This window comes from Oreochromis aureus, linkage group 18, assembly GCF_013358895.1.
Source record: "Oreochromis aureus strain Israel breed Guangdong linkage group 18, ZZ_aureus, whole genome shotgun sequence".
Lineage (NCBI taxonomy): Eukaryota > Metazoa > Chordata > Actinopteri > Cichliformes > Cichlidae > Oreochromis > Oreochromis aureus.
The window spans coordinates 17,033,790-17,057,689 of NC_052959.1; the positions used below are offsets into that span (position 1 = coordinate 17,033,790).

Consider the following 23,900-nt stretch of genomic DNA (forward strand, 5'->3'; position numbering starts at 1 on the left):
GGGATTCGGACAAGCAGTCCAGGGGTGATAACAATAAACTTTTATTTATTTATTTTTTTCATATCTTATGTGGTCGGGGTATGGCACAGCTGCTTATGAACTAATATGATCTCCTGTGCTACTCAATTTTCTCTAGGACCACACAGGACAGATGTGGCAATATACATGGACACTCAAGATGTACAGCCTAATAACTCATATTATATGAATTCAATAGCACATGTCTATAGCTCTGCATGGTTATTGATAGGAGCAGTAAAACAAACTTTAATAGCCCAGTTTGTTAGGCCCGCTAATGATCAGCAGTGATGACAGTTGAGCTGTAACTCACTGTCCATCTCCACCTCAGTGCCAGAGCAGACTGTAATTCTCATTCTAACACTATACATGGGTGTCGAAGAGATGCTCCACCAAAGCCGAGCGCGCATAAATAACTTTCAGCTGACATTTGTACAGTCTCAACAGCTCTGTGACGTCACCACAGTCTTTGTGGAGCCCTGAAGCTCACCGCAGTATCTGATTCACCAGCTCTTGTTTTTGAACGAAAGCATAACACTGGATACTTTGGAAGGTTATTCATCAGCATGCAATTTGGCATCTGAGGGCAAAAAAAATTTGTTAGCAGAGGTAGGGCTTTGGCAATGCAGCAAAATACAGCAAACATGTCATGCTATGAGATCACAGACTGCTGGCCAGCTGTGTCTGTTGATGCACTGGAAACCTTTTAAGCTCCTGCAGCATATGGTTCGAATCATGCACATCAGAGTCAGACTGAGTTTTTAAAAACAAGCAAAAGGTCCCGCATATTTGCAAATGCTGAATTAATTAAAAAACTGAAGAACACATTTCAAATGGATCTTGATGTGCAGAAATGCTGACAGCGTACTTGTGTTACCAAAAGAAAAACACTTAGCCGGCTGTTTCATGGGCGTCCAGCAAATGTTTTAAATTAAAATCTAGATAGCTTTTGACAGTGAGCATCCCTCGGTTTGACCCTTTAAGCAGCAACATGCATTTTCCACCTATAAAAATACTTTTAAGCTGAAACAGCTCAGGTGAAATCAGCCTGGTTGAAATTAAATACTGTAAACCACAAACTCTTTCTATCAGCACAGGAAAGCGTTGTGTGTGTAGTGTTAACATGCTAGACTACAGGCTACAACGCCCGCCATCGCCTGCACATTTTCAGTAGTAGACACACATTACCAACAACTGCCAATCACGCAGATGCAAAACTTTAGTTTATTCAGTGCGAAGGCCGTCCTTCTTTTGAAAGGCATTACGCCGTTTTTCAAGCGCATTACTGAACTGAGAGAAAAGAAAATCAACATAAAAGCAGAGAAAGTGTATAAAAAGACAACACTGAGAACCATTAAGTCCAGCTGTGTAACTTTACTAAAGTGTCAACTAGGGGGCTGTTAAAATCATTAACACTGCACACAAAAGGCAGGAGGGGAAGGGCAACAGGATTTTTTAATGACTGATTAAAACAAACACAGCAAAATGATAACTGATGAGTCGCTTATTGAAGACATTCAAAAGTACTTTGGACTATAACATCGGCCTACTGGGTCAGCTCCTTTTTCATATTATATCCATATACTAAATACATCAGTCGGTATTATACCCCTTTTTTCCTCATACTATTCAGCTTTATAAATATACAGATATCAATTAAAATGCTTGAACAGTGGAGACAATCAGTTGTTATTATGTTTATTTCCCTTGTAGCTGACAAGATGGTCTCCTCGGTGTGAAATCTAAAACCTCTAAGGCCAGAAATGGTTAGCTGATATACTCGGATACAGTCTGGGAAAGGGCGTTGTCCATGAACCTCAGCGTGTTGCTCCATCTTACATTACACATCCCCCCCACCATCCTTTGTGCACAGGGACAATAACAGCATTTGAGCGGAGGGCATCTGAGGGATGTCGAGGGGGGATCCAGTTACCTTCCCAACCACTACCTTAGCAACATACGGAAGAAGTTTAGTTGCATGACAACAGGTACAGCTTACTTTAGGGGTATCTGTGCTACTTCACAGCTTGAGGGGCTTTTTGTCCAGTGATTTTCACCAAAAAAACAAACAAACCCCCTGCAGAAATCCAGTGACAAATGTATAATAACTACTTTAACATGCAAGCAAGTATCTGGCTTATCAGCAAACTCACAAAAATCAAAGCACTAACGCACTAACGCTCCTTGTGTTTGTAGAAAAATAATAGTATCACCTCTCTCTTTTGTGCACTCATTTACATAATGTGGGTGTAGAGAGGTCAAAGATCATCCCCATAACAAATCCCTTTCAGGAAGAGCACACAATGGGCAGGAGCTGAATGCTTTGAGCGTAGCAGCAAAGGGGAAAGTAGCTCCTCCCTCGGTGCTGCGTTCCTTCAGCGCTCTACTATAACCCCTTATATTAACCATTTGAAAAGTATCTTACATGCTGCATTGTAACCTGAAGCAGTCCGTTGCATATTACTTTTTGGCCAAACAAGAAGAGCAGAGGGAACAAGACAGCAATACGTGCTACAAAGGCATTGTGAAGCAAAGAGAAAGAGGAGGGGGTAAAAGTAGTCCTCTGCTTGTAGATGTTTTATTGTATCCTGGCCCATGGCAGAAACTGCAGGGCTTCTTTCAGCTGTCACATTAAAAGACCCATCCATCAGAAAAAGAGCAGACACTTTCCACTGTGCTGGCCAACACTTTTTAAACCAGCTAGTGTAAATAAGATTTCCATCGGCACTCATTATAGCCAGCATACAGGCAAGGCTAACATTCCACTGAAAGAAAACAATTAAATTACAGACGTAGTGGGCGGGGGATTGTTGCACACTAAACAAGCATAGCGGAGAATTGACTTTCTCCAGAACACAACCCACATAAAAATGTATGTTCATTCAGCAGTGTCATTAGCGCACGGCGTTGTAAGAGCTAGAAATACGATTTCATCCTCAACAGCTACAGCTGAGTTTCCTGGTTAGTCTGAGGGCGGCTGCGTCGGAAACCTAACAATTAAATATCGTGACTTCTGTCAAAATAACAGCAGACGCATTAAAGTGTCAGCAGCTGCGATGTTTGAAGATAATATGTTGTGTTTCGAGCTGGTGTTTTATGCGAAAGGAGGTTAACATGACAGCTGTAGCAACCCGGGATACCGGGAAGACCTGTAAGCACAAACATTTGCCTTTTGACCTCACTGGAATCCACATTAGGAGGTCATCGGCATCACAGATCCCCTCACCCCCACCCCTTACAGATCAATGGCAGCTGTGCAGTGCGTTTTATAGGCCAAACAAAAACCAGAGTTAGGATTTTATTAGCACTTACAACAAATCACATTTTTATTCTCATCGCAATATGAACAAAAGTAGAAATGTAACTTTATTTACGTGCGGCATGTAACTTTCAAAAACTACATAATGTTCAATAAAAGTTTGAATATAATTAGTCCATTAATTATTTAGTGAGCATAGGCTAATCCTTGTTTGAGATCCTTGTTAGCAGTACTGCATATTGAACCAGATATACACAGATATACATACTTCAGTATTTACTTTGAGCCATATTGTCATTGCTAAAAATATGCAATGCTAACTAACGCTTGGGAGTCGCCTCAAATCGTGCCAGTTTATTGTCTAAAGCGGGGGTTTGATGTTGTCGTGCATGAACAATATGACAGTAACACTATGCCTGACTGTGCGCCTGGAGTAAATTAAATTACCATCCATCTCATGACAACCGGTTTCACAGAACCAAGTACGCATTTGCATATATTTACTAAGAAAGAGAGAATAATGGACAAATGATGTGAGTGGTAATATGAGAAGCCTCGTTTTTGTACCACAAATCCATCAGGTTATCATCACCGGGATCGTTTGTTTTCTTCCATGAAATACTAAAATGTCTGATGTTGTCCTTGCAAATGTCTCTTTCAATCCAGTCAGAGTCTTCTGCTCAAATAGACCAGTGGGAGCTGAGCTTTTAAGATCCATGTAGCATATGGAACACACTAAACTGAGAGGGAGTGGCGCCCATGGGTTAGATTTAAACATGGACAGACAGCTGGTGCTGTGAGCTAAGACAGCAGAGAATTTGTATGGAATTCAATTCCTCCTCTTTTACGGCTGTGGAATTGTGGGCAAATTGTGAAGCTCCTCTGTTAAGAACATTAAAGGGTTTTTTATGAGCCTGCTTGCAGAGAATGGGTCATTTTAATGAGGGGGTAATGTCCAGTCCATGCTCCTCGTCGCTTTAACTGCACGCTGCCTCAAAGCACACGTTGGACCTTCAGCCACATCAGGGACATCTGGCCCCTCCATCTACAAACATGGCCCTTAATGGGCAATTACAAAGTCCAGAGTCTGGGAATATGCTTCGATTTATAGTTCCAATGCATCCAAACCCAGAATCCTCTGTCTATCATGACCACATTAGGTTACATGAGACAGGAGGCCCATCAGACCTAATAAGCCTTATCCTTTCCAGAAGATGGCCATTAAACCCCCTCCTACTATGCCAGCACAGCCATCAGCACCCAGTCTAGTAAATTAAACAAATGAATGGCGTCCCCAGTATTACAATTAAAGCATTGAATAACATCAAACAATGAAGCTCATTGACGATCTTCACTCCATGAAGAGAATTAGATAAGTCAGTTATAAATCACTTATAGGGAAGACGTTCAGTGTGTACATTTTCTTTCAGTCTTTTAATGTCAGGCTCATATTCAGTCCTGATGAATGCCTGAATGTTAGCTTTCAGGAAGGGAGGGGGTGAGAGAGGCAGCTTGCACAGCACCATTTCAGTTGCCCCAAACAACCTGTGGCTTTTGCCAAGTTGAGCCCTCTTAATTTAAGTTCCTCTCTTCTTATTTCACTCTGCCTACGTCCTTTTTTCAGTTGGGGGTCTCCTGTTTTTATTAAATCCCCTCCCCTCCCTTTCGTTACAAACACAACCATGTTATCCATGTCAAATCCATTGGAGTCAGCCTGGGGAAGTCAATATGGAGCCAATAGATTATGCGCTTTTTATTAAACGCTGAGGCAGACTTTGCCGAGAGTATGACAGAAAGCTTTAAACAACTAACTTTTTAAAGGCAAGAGTTTTTAGTAAAAGGAAAAAAGATTTTTTGATATAAAAAAGTGCAGTGTATACGATACACAGTGAGCCAAGAGCTTAATGAAAAGTTGAGGGGGAAAGGAGTTGTAGTAAACTCTGAAACAATGAGGGATTTTTGTACAGACCTGAGAAAATTAATGAAATGCGAGCAAATGCAGAAAAAAAAAATGTTGGTGAAATTCTTTACTCCTCCAGAGTAGATGCAAAAACAGAAATGATACATGTATGAAATATCAGCTCAGTGAAAAAACAAAATTATGGCAAAAACACAAACAGCATCAAGCCTCGTTTTCCACTGTCTTATTTCTTTTAGCAATTAACACCTGCCAACAGCCTTTCACCCTCCTGTCCTGAGCTGCAGGTGTGAGGAGACCAATGTGTGACCTGATGAAAGGCACACTGCCAGTCTAGTGGCAAACAGTCATTTCCCCTCACTGATAGGCCACTCTTAATTTAGAGCAGCCTAAGGAGGTGTTCTTAGTCACCACACACACACACCAACACTCACCGGCACCGACACTAAAAATAAACCATTACCACCAGCACGGCCCACAAGTCGCACATCAACCACGGCAAACCAGCTATTCCCTGCCTGATAAGATAGCGCGTCCTGAAATTAAACACGGGCAGAAAAAGGACAGACAAAGGGGTGAACATGGGTGTCACAGGTGAAAGTATAAATCACCACCTGTACAGGACTATTGCTCCTACTCTTCTCCCTGCTCACCCAATGGCCGGAACCCTAGAAGTGACAGTGAATACTAACAATGCGAGCTTGTGTCTCATGGGCCTCCGTACAGCAGGCGCAGAGTAGAATCATAAATGAGCGACTTTGACAGAAAACAGCATAGGCTTATAGAAAAAAAAAAGGGGGTGAAGGATGAGCAGCAGAGGACGCAATGAATTTAGAGGTTGGGGGATTTTTTGATATGACAGGGGGTAGTTATTTGCTGGCAGCAGCAAGCCCTTTACCAACAAAGGGCCTTTCATATTTCCTGTGAACAGAGACAGAGACTCCCATTAATCCCAAAGGGAGGGCTCATCGCATGCTTCTAGTCCACACATAAATTACTTTTCTTACACCCTTCCTTCCATTACTTCTCACTGTTTAGAGCATCACGACAAACGAAAGAAAACAGAAGTTGTCTCCGCATCTTTTATGTTTGAGGCCACTCTTAAAAAAACTGTTATGTTAGCGATAACTCATACCACATGTGCCAATGTTTGCCACGTTTCAAGCCGCAGCCAGGAAAATGTGGCTACCCCACTCTCTGCGTGACTCTCCTCATTCCTGTCTCTCTTTCTGATACGGGAAGAGTGAAAGAATTCTGCCCAGCTGTCACGTTTTCCAGCAGATGAAACCCCCCTCTGACGGGCAGAGAAAAATGCCAATCCCCACTTATCCAGCACAGAATGGAATTTAATGGTGGTGCACTGGCGCCTGTATACACATGCTTAGACCCCTTGTTGGTCTGGTAGAGGGCACGATAAGGAACTAAGGAACCACGGTTTTCACCTGTGGGGCATGCTACCAATGGATCTGCTAGAAGTGGATTGCAGTGAAATGGACATTGATATGAAATGGAGAAAAAAAACCTAACATCAATGCATGCCACCTGTGTTTCAACTGCCTTGTTTCAAACAGACACAAATCAAGGGTTGTGCAATTGCATTTTCCAAGCACGCTGCAGCGGGATGTATAAATGAAACCCAGGGTTTGGGCGACGCAAAGGCTAGACGCTTTCTGTGACCGCGATTCATAGAATGCTGCTCAGATGTTTTTAAATACCTACAAAGATGCTCTGGTTGTTAGTCTCACTGTCTGTAAAAAAGCAACACCAGCCACACTGTTGACATTTGTACCAATCTTCTTTATAACACAGTGATTATCTGACATCGTCAGGAAATTCATTTATGCAGCTCTGCTTTAGAAATGACATCACTCTAAATAAAAAGTCTAAATTCTCATATCCTAATAGCAGCTGCATGCTTGCATGCACTATATGCATAGTCTAAATTCTGAAAAACATAAGTGCATTTAATTGAATGCATTTTTTTTTTTGGTCTATGGAAAAGCCTCAGAGTGCAAAACTTCAATATATTGTAATTCCGAAGATGTTTGTGACTGTGTTGACAGTCAAAATTAAATAAAACTAATACACAGCACTGACACTCATAAATAAATATTCTCCTCCAATTAACTACCCAATCATTCAGCGGATGCATAAATGAACAATGTGTGCCAGTGTTGCCCACTACAGTCACTCTGCACAGAATAAGCCTGGTAAATGGAGAACAAAGCCTTGTTTGTGTGTCTGACCTCAGCTCTCCAAGACAACACATTCTTGGTAGGACAGAGGGGAAACATTCAAACGGGTTCACCACAGTTGTTTTTCCGCTATTTATCCAATAAGATCTCCTTTAAAAGACAAGCTCTGTGTGTGTGTGTGTGTGTGTGTGTGTGTGTGTGTGAGTGCTGTGAGGAGAAGGGCGGGGGAGGAGACAGCAGCTTTAAACAAACACTAAATACTGGCTTAATAATGCCATGTCAACCTGATGGTCTGTGCTCTTGGTAAATCATCAACAGCTGTCTGTTGTTTAAAAAAAAGTTCTTTGTTTACTCTTTGAGAGGATAATCAGTGGAACAGTGTTTTTGGAAAATCACCTCACCATCATTGCTCCACAAAGGAGTGACGTGAGTGAATGCTAATTTCTCATTTCCAGTAAAAACCTGACTCAAACACTAATGACAAATAGACTAAGGTGGCCAGCTAGTGTTCGGACTGTGTGTTTCTGACTGACAGCCCTATCAACCACCAACCGAGATTAGAAATGGCAAACTCCATGAGAGCAGAACATGATAATTTAAAAGGTTACAAACGGCCAAAAGCGCCAGGGCTGCATAGTTCAAATAAACATTGCTTTCATTTTATTAAAGCGACATTATTTACAATACCGGGCAAAAGTCTAAACTCAGATAGGTGCTGCAATTTATCAAGAAAAAAAACATGAAAACAAAACAAAAACAGCGCGTGTACAAATCTACAGAGCTTGAAAGTCAATGTTTGGTATGGTCACCTTTTTACTTCAACACAAGCTTGATCTTAAGCATCTCTTTTGTTTTTTTCTTTAAGTTGTCTTTGGGAATAGTTCTCCGGACTTCCTGAAGGACATTAAAAGAGCTCTTCTCTGGATGTTGGCTGCCTTTTGTTCTGTTCTTTGTTAAGATGACCCCACACTGCTTCAATAATGCTGAGGTCCATTGTGGGTTTTTCTATCCAGCTATGCCTTTACTGCATTGGAGGTGTGTTTGGGATTATTGTCATGCTGAAAAATGAAGCCAATCAGACACTTTCCAGGTGGTACTGAATGGCGGATCAAACTCTCGCTGTACTTTTCTCCATTCATAATTCGTCAGTTTTGACAAGATCTCCAACACCGTGTTTTACAGAAGATTATATCTCCCGCTGTTGTACCTCTCTCCTGACCTGCTTCATACATACTGACGGCAATTTAAACCAAAAACCTTCATAAGACCCGTTGCCACTAATTTTCAGCCCAGCTTTTGTGTCATTTGGCATACTTTAGCCTTTTTGTTCCTCTTTCTCTTACTTAGAAATAGCTTCTTGTAAGCCACTCTTTCACTCAGACCATTTGTGAAGAGCAAGTGGGTCAACTAAACGGTCAGATGCATCTTTCAGGTCCTGTGTCAGCTGTATTTTTCCTATTTCTTAAGGACATGAATTTCAAATACTGTGACAGGTTGCTGGCTTTTGTTTTTCCATGAACGATTCAGTATTAAGTAACTGGACAATTAAAAAAACAGTCATCTGAAAAAGGTTAGGTAAAAGGATTGGACTGAAAATGAGCGAAACAGCAGCCAAAGTTGAATAAACCCAAATTTAAAAGACTTTCAGAAAACCTTGAGAAATGCTTATTCAGAACCACTTTAAAACCTTACAAGAAAGTCTCCTCAGAAGTAAAATATAAAGAAATGAGGGGTGGCTCAAGACTTTTGCACAATACTTACTCTTCTTTCTGACAAATTTCATGGCTTTTTTTTTTTTAAAGAAATGCTCAGTGTGAAGTGCTGCAATCGGTCACAGACTGCAAAATGTCCCACATTCTGAGGCGGCCCCTGTGCAAAGACACCGTCTGGATTGAAAATGTTAGGATGTTACAGCTTATTCCCGTCTCTATATCTGTATCTGCAACTGAAAGGGCACAGGCAACTCACACCTCCAAGAGAAATGAGGAGAAAGTAAAAAGGTTATGAGTGATGTTGCAAAACTATCTCGCCACTGTGTTTTCAACACACATTGTAAATTTCAAATAAATACACGCTGAAATTCAGCCAGATTTTTTTTTTTTTTTGGCTTTACTTTTTCATTTCCAGCATTTTGTGGTCCTCCTCTTTTGTAACTGAACTGTGTGTGAACCCGAGATTTAGGTGACAGCCATGCTTAGCTACAGTGTGATCATACCCTAAGTGCATGTTTTTCCATCAGCTGCCACCCACTTGTCTGCAGCACCAGCTCGACGTATAAGCTCTTGCGATATGGAGCTTTTCAGGTCCAAAATACACACTCCCACTCATACCCACCCCTGCTACCCACAGGCCAAGATAATACTTTTTCCAGTTTTATACTGTACATTTTGATAAACAGTCCATTTAAGCACAAAAACAAGCCCCACCACCATAACGCATAAGTAGGCACTGCACTCACCGACAGCACGCTCAAGCACGCAATTCTCATGCATTAGTCCTTTTGCCTCAACCTATATCTATCTTCCTACAAACAAACAAACACTTGAAAAAATAGCAGCCCTCCTTGGAGGATGGTGTAAGTAGCATAATTTTACTGATTCTCCAAATTGGACTATAGTGAAGCACGCACGCAATATCTGAGGTACATGTGAACGAAACAAATGCACGATATTAAAATTGCCCTTATTTTAAACCGCACTGACAAAGTTGTCTAATAACTAAAATACATTTATGGTACAAGTCTCTTGTTTTTATCTATTTCCTTTTCCACTGGGATGTAATTGCAGACCTATATACAAACAATGCATCACAGAGCTTCTCCACACTATATAAAACCGGTTTTAGTTGAATCCCGTAAGATAACAGGTATGATTATGAACACAAAACCAGCGGGGCTGTAAAAAAAAATAACATCATAGCATGTTGATCCAATATAAATGCATCCCTCCCACAAGATTTTACAGGCTGGGAGCTCAGAGGGAGGACAGGGCTGAAATAACATGTGCTCAGTCTTCTCTATTCACAGCTCTGGTTCTCCACAGTCCACACAAACATTCTTTACATGCTTCATTTTATTCAAATGGTTTTTCTGCCTGTTAGATTACCCCATTGTCTTCCAGCCACAATAAAGCATAAGCAAGAATTGTGAAGACAAAAAACAAAAAAACAAAGAAGAAAGATTTGTGATTGAAATAAAACTCCAAGGTCCTTCAAATTATCTTTGCAGAAAGGCTCACGAGTGGCTCTGAATCCATCAGATAATAATGACCTCAGTTTAAGATTGGCTGCTGTAATGTGTTTTGTGCTCCAAGTTTTAATCCTCCATGGAGTCTGCACATTACATACCCCGATCTCTCCCAGACATATTCATAGAAGCACTGTGATTTTGTGTAATTCTAGCTTTATGTGCTCTCGCTGTCTAATTTATTTGCAAACAATTGTTCAAACACTGTTAAAAAAAACACAGTAATGATTTAAATGAAAGCAAAAAAACTAATAAAAAACAATCTGGAGAATAAAGCTGCCCCCTCGGTTAGATACAAAGCTCGGCTCCTTAATAAGCACATTTTATTTTCCCTTCTGGGTGTGGGTCCCTCTATCACTAGTGACAGGCGTGAAAGGTCAATAACCTTGGCTCATAGCCCTCGTATGGTTAGCAGTGCCGCGAATTAATGGTTCAAGGCGTTATTCCAAACTCTTCAAGTCAGCCAAAGGAAGCTTATCTTCTTCAAAGGTCACAACATTTAGATCACTTAGTGTGACAGCGAAGAACTGACACAGGACCTATATACAGTAAGACCGAGCATATTCTATTTGTGAGAAATCACATGGAAGGTAGGTGGGATGTTGTTCAGCATCTTCAAATCCAGGCTATACAAAGTGTAACGACTTCTGGTACTCTATCTAAAAAGCCATTGAGGGGCTTCTATTGTGTTTTCAATGAATGTTCAGTTTGTCAAAGTTCAATTTTATTGAGCAATAGTTCAACTCACTACTTTCTGATCTTTAGAAATATACACAATGGGGTAAAGATAAAGAGCAGAGATGTGCAATTCTCTCGACCAATTCGGACTTTTTCGAAGCCACATTCGCAGCATACAGAGTGATTTCTGAAACTTCTTTAAAGCCTTATTGAGTTTTTTTTTTTTTTTTTTAACCTTGAATCACACAACACCCTGTATGGGAAAACAGATACACTGAATTTACCATGCATTTCCCATGGCTAAAAAAGATCAGTATGAGTGACCAGAAAACAGCAGCACAAGCACAGCACCAGCCTAACGTCTGACCTGAAGGTTTTTGTTAAGACTACTTTTTCTGCTCCAGGCGTCAAGAGACTAAACTATGGAAACAGCTGGGATTTCATAGTAGTTTCATGGCCTTGACTGCTTCATGGCATTGGGCAAATTATCTGATCTCACCTTCCACTAGTACAGCTATGATTTTCTTCTCCCAGCTATGTGTTTTTGTCCACCACCACCATCTTGGACTCTATACAAGTGTGCCAACAGGTTTCCTGCTAATTTAAACAAAGGGAAAAAAAACACTGACATGCAGAATAAGATTTCAAAGTTAGGAATGTAAATATTGATTTTAATATTAGTGCTCATGCAGATCTAATGGGCAGCTGCTGCCAGCTCTCTGACACAGGCAGATTCTATCTGCCCAGGATGAAATGATATAAAGCCATAAAGAAAATGAACGAGTACGGAAGAACTCGGGACACTAAGCATGGCCCAGTACTTGGAAGAAAGTGGCCATTACAATAGTGAGAATACCTGAGCTGCTTTGACAGGTAAGAATAGGCAGACATGTGTAATATGACCTATAATTTACATCACAATGCTGTTGTTGTTTTTAAGGTAGCTGAATAGAAGTTATAAGTTTCACCTAAAATATATTATTACTTTTCATATTTGAATATCTTGAAGAATAATGCAGAAGTCAAAGGCTTGCAGGACTTGCGAATTCTGCCTGTTTAGACACATTTCATCTGAATCTTGTTAAACATCCATCCCTAAGTCCAATTGGGGATGGACAGATTATTAAAAGCTGATTTGAACTCATGCAAATTAACATACCTCTGCTTCAAATCTCACTTGTATTGTGATAAAAATATACATAACGCCAGTTCGTGCACTCTGCTTAAAATGGGGTTCAAATCTGGGTTAAAATATGTGCGCCCTGTGTGTGTCACTTGCATACATAAAAAGGCTAAAGACAAGGCTCGCTCTGTTCGTTATTTTGCACATTTGCAAAACATATCTCATTAATATTCATTTGAGATCTGCCCACTGTTACAGGCAATGTACAACTGACTGCTTCTTCTCTTAAAACTTTAGTTTTTGCAAAGTTTGAAGCTCTGCTTTGGGTCAGTGTCCTGTTGTGGGAGGAAACCAGCTCCAATCACGCAGCATCCAAAGAGTATGGCATTGCATTGTAACAAGGAGTTATATAGCTTCCCTTGTTCAAGTTTTCTTCTGTGCAAACCACACCACTGTTAGCTAAGATCTCATATGAAAGTATAAGTAAGTTTTGTGGTAACATTTCTATCTCAGAAATCTTACAGCCACTTCTAGCAAAGCTTTGCTAATGTAGCTACTTGACTGCATAGCTAGCTTATGTTTTCTAGCAAATGCTGTTCAATTCATAAAGAATAGGAAGGACAAAAGCAAGGAAACACACAAATGTCAGAAAAGGTACATTCATAACAAGAGCGATACCAATCAAAATCAGATTGAAACATGCCCGTTCTTTGTTCTTACCTGCCTAAGCACCATATATCTTGGTTAAACATGCTTTGAAACTATCAGACCTGCAGTTTGCATAACCAATTAGAAAAGAAACATTACCCTTGCAGACCCTGTTCTGCTGAGGTGGCAGTGCAACTGGGGGGAAAAACGGTGACATTCTCTGAGATCTTTAATGTCTTAGTAAATATAGACAGAGATAATATAAACTTAGACAACACAGACCGCAAAGTGATATGTTGCTCACTGCTATAGTGCATGCTCAAATGGAGGCAAGAAATTGTTGTAGGTCAATCATAATATCCCTGGGGTTGGCAGACACTGGTGTCAGCAAGGCCTGGTAACAGTAGATCACTTGAGACGAGTAATACTGTGGGCTACATATGATGAGCCACCAGTTTGTGGGGAGAGAATGTAAAGAAATATTTACAATCGCCAGTCCAAATCAATATTAAACTGAAAGCTTTATGCACTAGTTTACATATATATACATATGTATTCAACCAAGAACACACCAAGGTCACTGCAACCAAGAAAGAAAGAAAGAAACAAAGTAAAAGGACTAAATGCTACAGTACTGTCCTTGCATTACCCAATTAAGGCACATCAATCATTATATAGAGCCAGGGGAGCTCCTCCATCTTAAAGCACTCATCATGACGCAGAGGGGGAAGGGAAAAAAAGGCGAGTGGTGGAGGTGATAGAGGACTGGATCAAACATGGAGAATGTCACAAGATACAACCTAGCAAGTCATCAGAGGCTAGTGTCCAGAAAAAAGCTGGTGCATTGAAATTTCAGCTTGCAGCAGAACACAATAGTTGGACTGGCCTCTTCCTAAGCAGGATACTGGGCCTTTTGAACACGGCGACACTATGTGGGTCAATTAATCTATCCATGCTTCAAATTTCACTTGTTTGCTTTTGTCAGAGGAATAATACAAAGCCAATTCTTGTAGTCTCTTGATTTTGAGGCTTGAAATATGTGAGATATGTGTGTCGCTTGCATACATAATTAAGGCTAAAGACAAGGCTTGCTCAGTCTTTATTTTGCACAAACTATCTCATTAATATATTCATTCGAGTATTAGCTTCCTGGTTTGACCCTGCGCTCAAAGACTCCATTGTCTGCCCGCTGTCTGTCGTTCGTAGCTACGCAAGACAGGTAATGCCGACGACTTTTACACCTGAGCAGTAAGTGAATGCCTACTTGTCTGGTGGAAAGCAAAAAAGGCTGGAGTTAAATGTAACGCCTTACGAACAAAAGATTTAACAAGAGTGAGAGAGCAGTGAGGGGAGTGGGAGGGGCTTCCTTTCACATGCCTGCCAGCATAAACGTGAGGACAGAGTCCTCCGTGCACTCATGTAGCTTAACATAATGAGAAAAACAAGCACAGCACAGACAGAAACTGTGGGCAAAATCGAACAGGGTTATTGCACAATAAACAGCTGGAGAAACACTACAAAGAGCGCTTTCTCTGTAGAGACAGAATCTGTGAAAGAGACGTGGAGTTGTTTGCTCTACCAGCCAAAAAAAGGCTCTCCCACAGAAGAAAAATGACGCTGAAATCCACAAATCAGACCCTAGAAAAGAAAACAATTCACTCCAAAGTGATGATGTATTGTCTTCTAGGTGCAAGCTGGCATTTTCTTTTTTTTTCCTCACTGGTTCTAGCATTTCACTTGTGAAAAATAATACTAGCCCAGTTATATAGAGACATATATGCAGAAAGTCAGGTCAATACAGCTATTTATACATGGCCTCATTACACGGCGGGGTCATCTATTGCACGTTCTGGGTGTTCTTCACATTAAATAAAACACATCAGAACCAGTGCGCCAGGTATTCATAATCACAATAACTAGGAATGTTCCAGATCTTTTTCATGTCACTACCAACTGCAAACGTGGCAAGATAAAAACTTCATTTCTCTTCAGTCTCTAGATGAAAAGACTAGAAGCACAGGTGTGATCTAGAACCAAATAACCCATAAACTCCCTTAACCTTCATATGACCGTGTGAAATACCTGCTTCTCAAATCCGTCTTCAATCACTGCGCACTGAAAACAGACATTAAAACTGTGATTTGGCAAATGGAGTTCCACGTGTACACTATGCGAGAGGCAAATGACCATTTACGACACACCAGTCACAGTCAAAATTATATAGCACGGCCTGACAGCTGATTTTCTGTCAAATCTTATGTTAACAGAACCTTTAAACCTCGCTGGTTATAGAAGCTTCAGTCACCATTATACTTCGTCACCTCCACCTCCACCGAGACCTCTCTGGGCAGAACAAGCTAATTATATGCCAAGGTCGAACTTCCTACGCACACTCACAGGCATGACAGAAGGGCAACTTAACTACTTCCAAGTGTCAGTGGTACGCTGTTAGGTGCCCATTGTAGAGGGCAGGGCCTGTAACTGATAAGAGGGACATGAACTGAGGCGATAAGAAGCTTCGAGCCAGTGTCTGTGTAAGTTACTCATTTGCCTCCAAATATGGAGTATTAATTTGATACTAGCTTTGATTCGGTGAAAAACTTCAGCTAAGTTCAGAAACCAATAAAATGCATCCTGCACAGCAGGCTCAGAAAGCGCACACAATTTAGCTACAAATAGGTGTATTTGCTTTCATACGCTAACATTACTAGTATTTCACTGTTACAGTGTAGCCTTAGGACTGCAATGGAGCTATAATGTTCTGACAAATGACTGCGATGTTATTACCAATGGCACTCCAGTCACTCTGTTTCCTTGTTATATTGCAGGCAACTTACAAGAGGTTACTCTCCAAAACCATTTGCTGCCAAGATTCAATCTGTCGTCACAATATGTGGTGGTTATCTAGGCCACGCTGCTCCCAGGAAAGAAAAGGTAGAGTGAAGTCAGATGAAAGCAAATGTATGCAGGCTGATAACAATAAAGAATAAAACAAATTCAACCCGAACCCGACAGTGATTCTTTAGCTGGGAATTGGAGCGCAGCCTTCATTACAACATATTGATCTCAGCAAACAAAGACCCTGAATTCATTGATTCACTTTGAGAAAAAAAAAAAGAGGGAGGCAGGGGCAGCGGACTGCTCTTTTGAACAAAGTTATAGTGAAAGTGCTGCCTTAGCTTAAAAAAATGAAGGGAGGTAAAAGAGAAAGATGGCCATGGTCCCGTTGTTCCGCAGCGACAAAGAGAATACGTGAAATACGGAGCAGCAGTTGCTATAAAGGACGAGCGTCTCCTCGTAGTGCTCCTTATTTTCCCATCTACTCTGTGCCTATGGATCTCATCTCGAAAATGAATTTGAATATCAATAAAGTCATGTTTTGTGATTAAAATGCGGAGTCCTGCCACAGAGTTTAAAAAAATATATCTATTTCACACACCCAAAAAACAGAGATCTCAACAGCTCAGTAAATATCCTGTTTCTCCTGTTTTTCAGAGTTATCAGTAAATATTTCAACAAACAAAAGAGCTCTATAGATTTTTCCAAAGGCAGATCCATACAGCTCTCGGTCCACTCAACAAAAACCATAATAGTTACCTACTGTCCATCATGCTGCTGGAGGGCAAATGCTTAGAAACTTGCATACGTCTCAAAAACCCCAGGTTTTAAATTTCCATTTCAGAATCAGAATCAGAATCAGAAAGGGTTTTATTGCCAAATGTTGAGCAGGTTTACAACATTAGGAAATTGCTGCGGTACTTAGTGCGAACATTCTGTCATATAATGCTTAAATAGACATAAAAATAAGAATTAAAAGTGCTAAGTAGTTAGATATATACATGAGTGCAGGTGGTGATCAGTGCCAAACATGGGATGATTCAGTGAACGCAGTGTAGGGTCATGTGTTAGTGGTGGGAACAGTCATATGGTTATTGTTCATGAGTCCAACAGCAGAGGGGAAGAAACTGTTCTTATGGCGAGAGGTTCTGGTGCGAATGGACCGGAGCCTCCTGCCTGAGGGGAGCAGGTCAAACAGACTGTGTCCAGGGTGAGAAGGGTCAGCTGTGATCCGAGCTGCACGCCCCAGTGTCCTGGAGGTGTACAGGTCCTGCAGAGATGGGAGTCTGCAGCCAATCACCTTCTCAGCAGAGCGCACAACACGCTGTAGTCTCTGTTTGTCCCTGATAGTGGCTCCAGCGTACCACACGGTGATGGAAGAGGTGACGATGGACTCGATGATTGCGGTGTAGTATTGCATCATAGTCCGTGTTGGCAGGTTGAATTTCTTCAGCTGCCTCAGGAAGTACATCCTCTGCTGGGCTTTCTTTATGACGGAGGTGATGGTGGGCTCCCACTTCAGGTCCTGGGTGATGGTGGTACCCAGGAAGCGGAATGAGTCCACAGAGGTGATGAGGGTGTCAGTCAGGATGATGGGGGGGAGTGGGGCTGTGTGCTTCCTGAAGTCCACAATAATCTCCACTGTCTTCTGGGCATTCAGCACCAGGTTGTTGTGGCTGCACCAGGACACCAGACGTTCAACCTCCCTCCTGTAGGCAGACTCATCCCCGTCGAAAATGAGTCCAATAACGGTGGTGTCATCTGCAAACTTGATTAGCTTTACAGACTGGTGGGTGGAGGTGCAGCAGTTGGTGTACAGGGAGAAGAGCAGAGGAGAAAGAACACAGCCCTGAGGGGAGCCGGTGCTGATGGTCCGGGAGTCCGAGACATTCTTTCCCAGCCTCACATGCTGCTTCCTGTCCGTCAGGAAGTCAGTGATCCACCGGCAGATGGGATCAGGCACATTCATCTGGGAAAGCTTGCCTTGGAGATGGTCTGGAAGGATGGTGTTAAAGGCAGAGCTGAAGTCCACAAACAGGATCCTGGCGTAGGTTCCTGGGGAGTCCAGATGCTGCAGATGAGTCCAGATGAGTCCAGATTTGTGTCTCTAAGTGATGAATGATCATCTCTGCGGGTCAGAATAACATAAGGTAGAAGTGCTATGCATTTGCGGCCTCCCCCGGTGATGGGTCAGGACCTTTTTGGCTGGTATTCCATTTATCTATACTTCATCAGGAAACCCCCAACAACCTCATTCCCAATTTGAGGCCAGGCAGAAAGGTTGAGCGTGTTGCTGAGCACTAGGTCCAGTTTGCAGAGCAGGTCGAGCAGGGTCATGTCTCACCAAACACTGGGGCCCCTTGAACACATATGAGTGGCCCCGGCTGTATTAGAATGTTAACACAGAGCAGAGAGACGGAAAAACAACACACTGGGTTCATCTGCTTCAGAGTTTTTGAATTTCCAAACAGATTCGTTCTTCTGCCAAAAGAGCAAAATCGGGTTTGTCTGAAAGGTTTGCCTTAAACAAACATAGCAAAGAGGTGCAATTAGTCATAATAATACATTTACCACAAATTCTGAGATATATTTAGCCTGGAAACATTTTCCTGATGTATTCTACTTGCTGATATTGATGCAGCTTTTTTCAATCCCTTTATTAAACCGGTCAACTGTAAATCCATCCTCCAAGTCATGCGTGGAGCCAGCCAGCCAACTGGGCCCTCTTGACACCAGCACATTTAAAGCACTTGAACCAAGGCCAAAGCTGACTATAAACATACTTCTTTTTCATCACCAGAGCTCCCATAATTGTCAAGAAAATAAGTGAAACTCGGGGCTCAGGGGTGGAGGAAAGAAAAATGAAAGCAGCATAGAAGGTTGGGAGGGGGTGGGGATAGCAGAACAGCAGCATAAGAGAGTGTATTAAACTCAATTAAGCTTTTGGGCTTTTCATTAACCCAGTTTTTAGGGAGGGAAACCTCTGCTGAATAATGCTCCAACAAACTCGCTTTGCAACCCTGCTTTAAAGGCTTCATCTAGAAGAAAAAAAAAAAAAAACGGCACAATGTGTGTCAGCTCTCCAAAGCCGCAAGGATTCCATTAGAAACCCAGGAGCAAACCACCCGCAGCCGCAGCCTACCTGAAATTAAATGCAATTTAGTAAAGTCACTTTGTCAAACAACTAAACTAGATAAGGGGGAAGCACTGCCTTCACGTGTGTGATGGTCTGATAATAAACAACTATGTTTGGTCATTTCTCTTCGGTAGTATCAGGCCAAAGCAAATATTCCAGCCTAAAAGCAAGGTCATGTCCAGCCCAGAGGAGACATAGCGCGCAACTGCCCATGCCTGATGTGGTTTTGCATCTACAAACAATGAGCACAGCCTCCCTTGAATGGCTCATTGTAGAGGAATCCTCATAAAAGAATAGTTGTACTCCCTGACTTTTCTGTGTGTTGCTCCGCCATGTTACTTTGATGCAATTAGTTGTTACCAATCTAATGAAAATCAATGGGCTTTCAGATGGTTAGCAAACAGTTAAAGTCTGCTTTACATAAACCTGATTAACGCTTACTACTAAATACACATTGTTAACTGGCTGGCCACAGTTCCTATCATTAAATCCACAGGATGTCTTTAAATTAGCGCATACAATGTCAGCAGTTTCCATGTGAACCGCCACCATTTCCAGGTCTTACAGGCCTCGGGATGTGTATTGTCATTCAATGGCAAAGACGACGCTGCAATTAGATGGGACAAAGATGTCAGACGACTCACCTCCGAGGTGTCTAATGCATCTGGGGTCAAATGCAAAATCATATGATCAAAGGACTCATGTTACTGACACCAGACACAATGCACTGATAGCATTACATGGGCCAGTCCAGAAGATCCTCTTTCAAATAAGCTAATCAAACCATCAGACATCTGGTGACCCTTCACCAACAACTTAAAGAGAAAACTTTGCATACTGAAATGAACCTTCACTGGTTAATCAGCTACTCCACAATTCAGCCAGTGTCTTTCCGATTCGTTATTTAAAACCTTCAGGCTCACAACTGACGACGTTAATGAAATGCGAGGAAACATAAAGCGTTAGCCTGCTCAGTGTGGCTAAAGAAGCATTAGTTAAAAAAATAAAAGCTTGCTAGTGAAAAGCAATATTCTACACCAGCATGGTGAAAGCAACGTTGTAAAACTTTGGGAATACTCTTCACACTGTGGGGGCTTTGTCTTTCAAAACATGCCACAGGAGATTTTCATTAGAGAATGCAGTTTCATTAACATCATCCCACGCTGCTGAGCTCTGCTGCATTACAATGACACAGGAGTGCCCCACTCTGTCAAGGAAATCTCCACAGAGCAGCAACTCGTCTGGGGGAGGGGAGGGCAGAGAAAAGAGGAGGTAGGGGGGGTAGTGTGGGGGCAAACAAAAGAGAACCTGATTACCCCCAGTCACGGCTCATCCACGAGCCGACGGAGGGAAATCCATCACCTGCTGGATCAAACAGGAACTTGTGCACAAGGTAAAGCCCAGTGAAAGCTGCACCCACCCATCGGAGCACTCTCTTCCCTCGCTCCTTTCTTTCTTCCCTCGGCACTGCTACCCCGCCACCTCCACCCCTCAGACTCACACCAACGGCAGCGTGCGAGTTTTAGGCACGCGCTGTGAAATCCAACACAAGCGAAAATGTTTCCTAGTCCAAATGACCTCAAGGCTCTAAACCCTTTTGATGGCACACCGGTGATATATTCCACTTTTATTACCGTCTCCAGACCTGCGTACCATTTCACAGTAGCTGCATCCTCATTTCACCAATATTAAACTCCAAAGAAGCAGTATTGGTCATGCCTGCTGCAATGTAATGAACTGCTACTTTCTTGTTTGCGCCAGTTTATATGCTGGAAAAAAAACATAAAACCCACTTCTGTGTTCAGCAAAGAAGGTAACAAACATTCCCCAGGATATTTAAATTGCTGTTATTACTGCTATTGAGTGGGCTTAGCAGTGTCACCCTGTAGTTGAGAACACTATCATTGTAGCAGGAACTTTTGAGTGTTTGAACTAACAGGCGAAATGTTTAACGAGTTTGATTTAAATCTGTACAGAAGTGAGGATAAATTATGACAACACATTGCAAGGCAATGGCATAAGATAATGAAAATGATTCATCCCATCACTGCAAGGCAGGGAATGTTTAATAACTAAACTGTTTGCTTGATTAACGTTGTGTAAGTGTTCGAATGTGTGAGTAATTGGGTTTCAATGCTTTGCAACAGGAGGCATATCTTCACCGGATTCAACAAGTTTTGATCCACCAGATATTAGTTGCTAAAAAGGTCAACTAAAAATAATAATAATAATAATGTAGCCACAGTGTTTGCCCAGCACTCAGCTAACAATGTGCCTGGTTTTCAACTTGCTCTGAGATGAGAAAAAAAAACACCATGCAAGCAAAGCGGAAAAGAGCCATAAAAAGCTGAGGCACATTTAAGCTGGTTTACAAGGCAAACTACATGACTTGCAATACCACACAACAGCACTAAAGCTAATTGTTTAAATCTGTCAGGCTTGTTCTGATCCTCCCCGAATTGTACCACATGGAGGTAGGTGAGCACGCTCAACTGATATGCATGCATGCACACACTCGCACCCTCAAGGAGAGACATAACAGGGCAAGGAATGTTCACTACTTACCGTTAAAAAGGGGCTGTCCTTTCTCGGTGATATCTGGCACCACAATCTTGTATACATCTTCAGAGAAGCCTGGCCTGCATGGTGGGGCACCCCTGCTCTCTGCTGCAATCTGTAATAGTGGGGTGGGGGTGGGAAAGGGGCAACAATGTCATAAATCAACCTTCAGAAATGTACTCCTGTTGCCTCCGAAACCCCTTGGTCACGTTCTGAAGTCCCTACAGTTGTACAAAAGCATCTGTTGTTTTTATAGCAGGGACCGCAATTAGGATAATGAGGCCAAAAGGGTTAAGCATTAGCCAAAAAGCATGGCTAGGCAAGAACAAGCTCCATTTGTCTCTGTGTAGGGGCCCAGGCACAGGGTAATAGCCAACGCTCTCGGCCAGCCCCTCTGATCAACACACTACTCTAGACAAACACTCTTCACTTTGAAGTACAGGAACAAGGGAATAAAAAGTAAATGCTAACAATCCACTGTTGAGGGAATAAACATTTACGTGTGAATGTCTGAATAAACACCCCCAAACCACAGCTTTTTCTAAAGACTCTGCGAGGTTGTGACTGATCAATATGTTCCTTTTTTTTATCTTTTTTTCAACTCCTAATTTCAAGAAGAAAGCTATAGTTGGGGGGGACAAGATATTTAGAGAGTAATATGCCTGGTGTAAAGAAAGAAAACAAAGCTTATGTGAATCACTGACACTTGTGTTCCATCAAGAGTGAGTTTTGCGCGAAACAAAGAAAACAGCGACTCTGAAGAACACACGCAGGGTATACTTATTAAGAAAAAATGCTCTGGTCTCCAGGCATGCCCAAATGTAGCCAACTAACAGCTCCTAGGAAGGGAGGCCTGGCCCTGTTTCTTTGCGTGCACTCTCAAAAGAATGTAAGACGAGAGGAGCCCCGCTGAAAAAGAGCATTGTGAGTATCCGTGCCACTTGCCATTCTTAATCAGAGGAATTTAAATGGAAAATGCTCGCAGAGAGGAGGGGTTGGGGAGCAGGAGGAGGAGCAGAGCTGGAAGTCTGGCACGTTAGAATAAGGGAGGTATATAAGGGATGTATATTTCTAGATACAAATGTTAACATAAATCACAGTTGCCGTTTTTTCAGATCCCAAAAGCTTTCATTTAACTGCCTGACTGCTTTTTTTCTGTTGCTCAAAGTGTCTGACTAATGAAAATAAATACATTTCCACAAGTCACCCCATTACACAGAGGGGTTCCAACCTTAAGGCTGGACAACAATCATTATCCCATCACTGAGGTGAAATTACCACAATAATATGTAGTCGGCTACTTTTCATTGTTCTTCTTAAATACTTTTCTTTTCTACCACAGATGCAATTAACTCGCCCGGGGGGACAGGGACACGCTGCAGCAATCTACATAAATATTAAACCAAACTAAATATAACCAAGTCATAACTAGGTTAACGTGGGCCTGTATCGCCCAACTGAGAACATATTAGCCTGCAACATGATTGCAAATCATCTAAATGATTATTTTTATTTTTTGGCTAAAATGCGCACGCAGCATCTCTTGAAAAAGAAGAAAAGAAAGAAAGAAATAAGCCATTTAAGTCAAATCCACTTTATAGCGGATTCTTGTGTACTGTTTTTATCAAACTGCACGCAATGTAAAGTGACCGCTGGAGGGTCTAAGCAGCTCGCCCGGGTTCCCTAAACTCAACGTTAACAGCGTCGCTACTAAAGAGAACAAGCGGCCAAACTGTCCGGTGTAACTCCTGCTCGAAGCCGCTTTACACGTTACATTACCTGCAGTCCTGCCAAGACCAGCAGCAGAAGCAGACCGCTGCCCTCGTGTAAGGAGTACATTTGGACGCCCGTGAATGCTTAATTCCCTCCGAATCCGTGAAAAGAAAGGGAGAAAAAAAAGAAATTTAAAAATAAAAAAAAGAATATCCCGCTGACTCAAGTAACAGCCCTCGATGGAGAAAAAAAAAGAGAGATCCTTCTACGACAAAGGCAGGAGCAGCGGCAGGAGCGGCGGCAGCATGTAGCAGCCTCCTCCTCTGTCTATCTATCCAGTCCGTAGCTGACGGAGGGGAGAGCACTGCCTGGTACTGAGGCTGCTGCGCCCTCCCATCCAGTCCGACACGAAAAAAAAAAAAAAAAGCCCCGGCCACTAGTCTATAAACCGCCCATCTCACTGTCTCTCCCTGCCGGTGACACAGCCAATTTCACTGTTGGAAAGGAGCGGGTTCTCCTTAGCTATCTCGTCTAATGACTATTGGCATGGCATTTTTATTGCCGTTGTTCT

At 42.1% G+C, this 23,900-nt stretch overlaps 1 protein-coding gene across 1 annotated transcript in view; it reads right to left on the minus strand.

Annotated features, from left to right (window-relative positions):
- cdh2 (cadherin 2, type 1, N-cadherin (neuronal)) overlaps positions 1-23,697 on the minus strand; it is a 63,246-nt gene extending 39,549 nt beyond the window's left edge. The window contains exons 1-2 of the mRNA XM_031737750.2: positions 23,396-23,697; positions 21,623-21,731 (exon numbers count right to left, since the gene is read on the minus strand). Coding sequence (XP_031593610.2) covers positions 21,623-21,731; positions 23,396-23,455 — 169 coding nt within the window. The 5' untranslated portion in view covers positions 23,456-23,697. The remainder of the gene's footprint in view (positions 1-21,622; positions 21,732-23,395) is intronic.
- Positions 23,698-23,900: the final 203 nt, after the last annotated feature.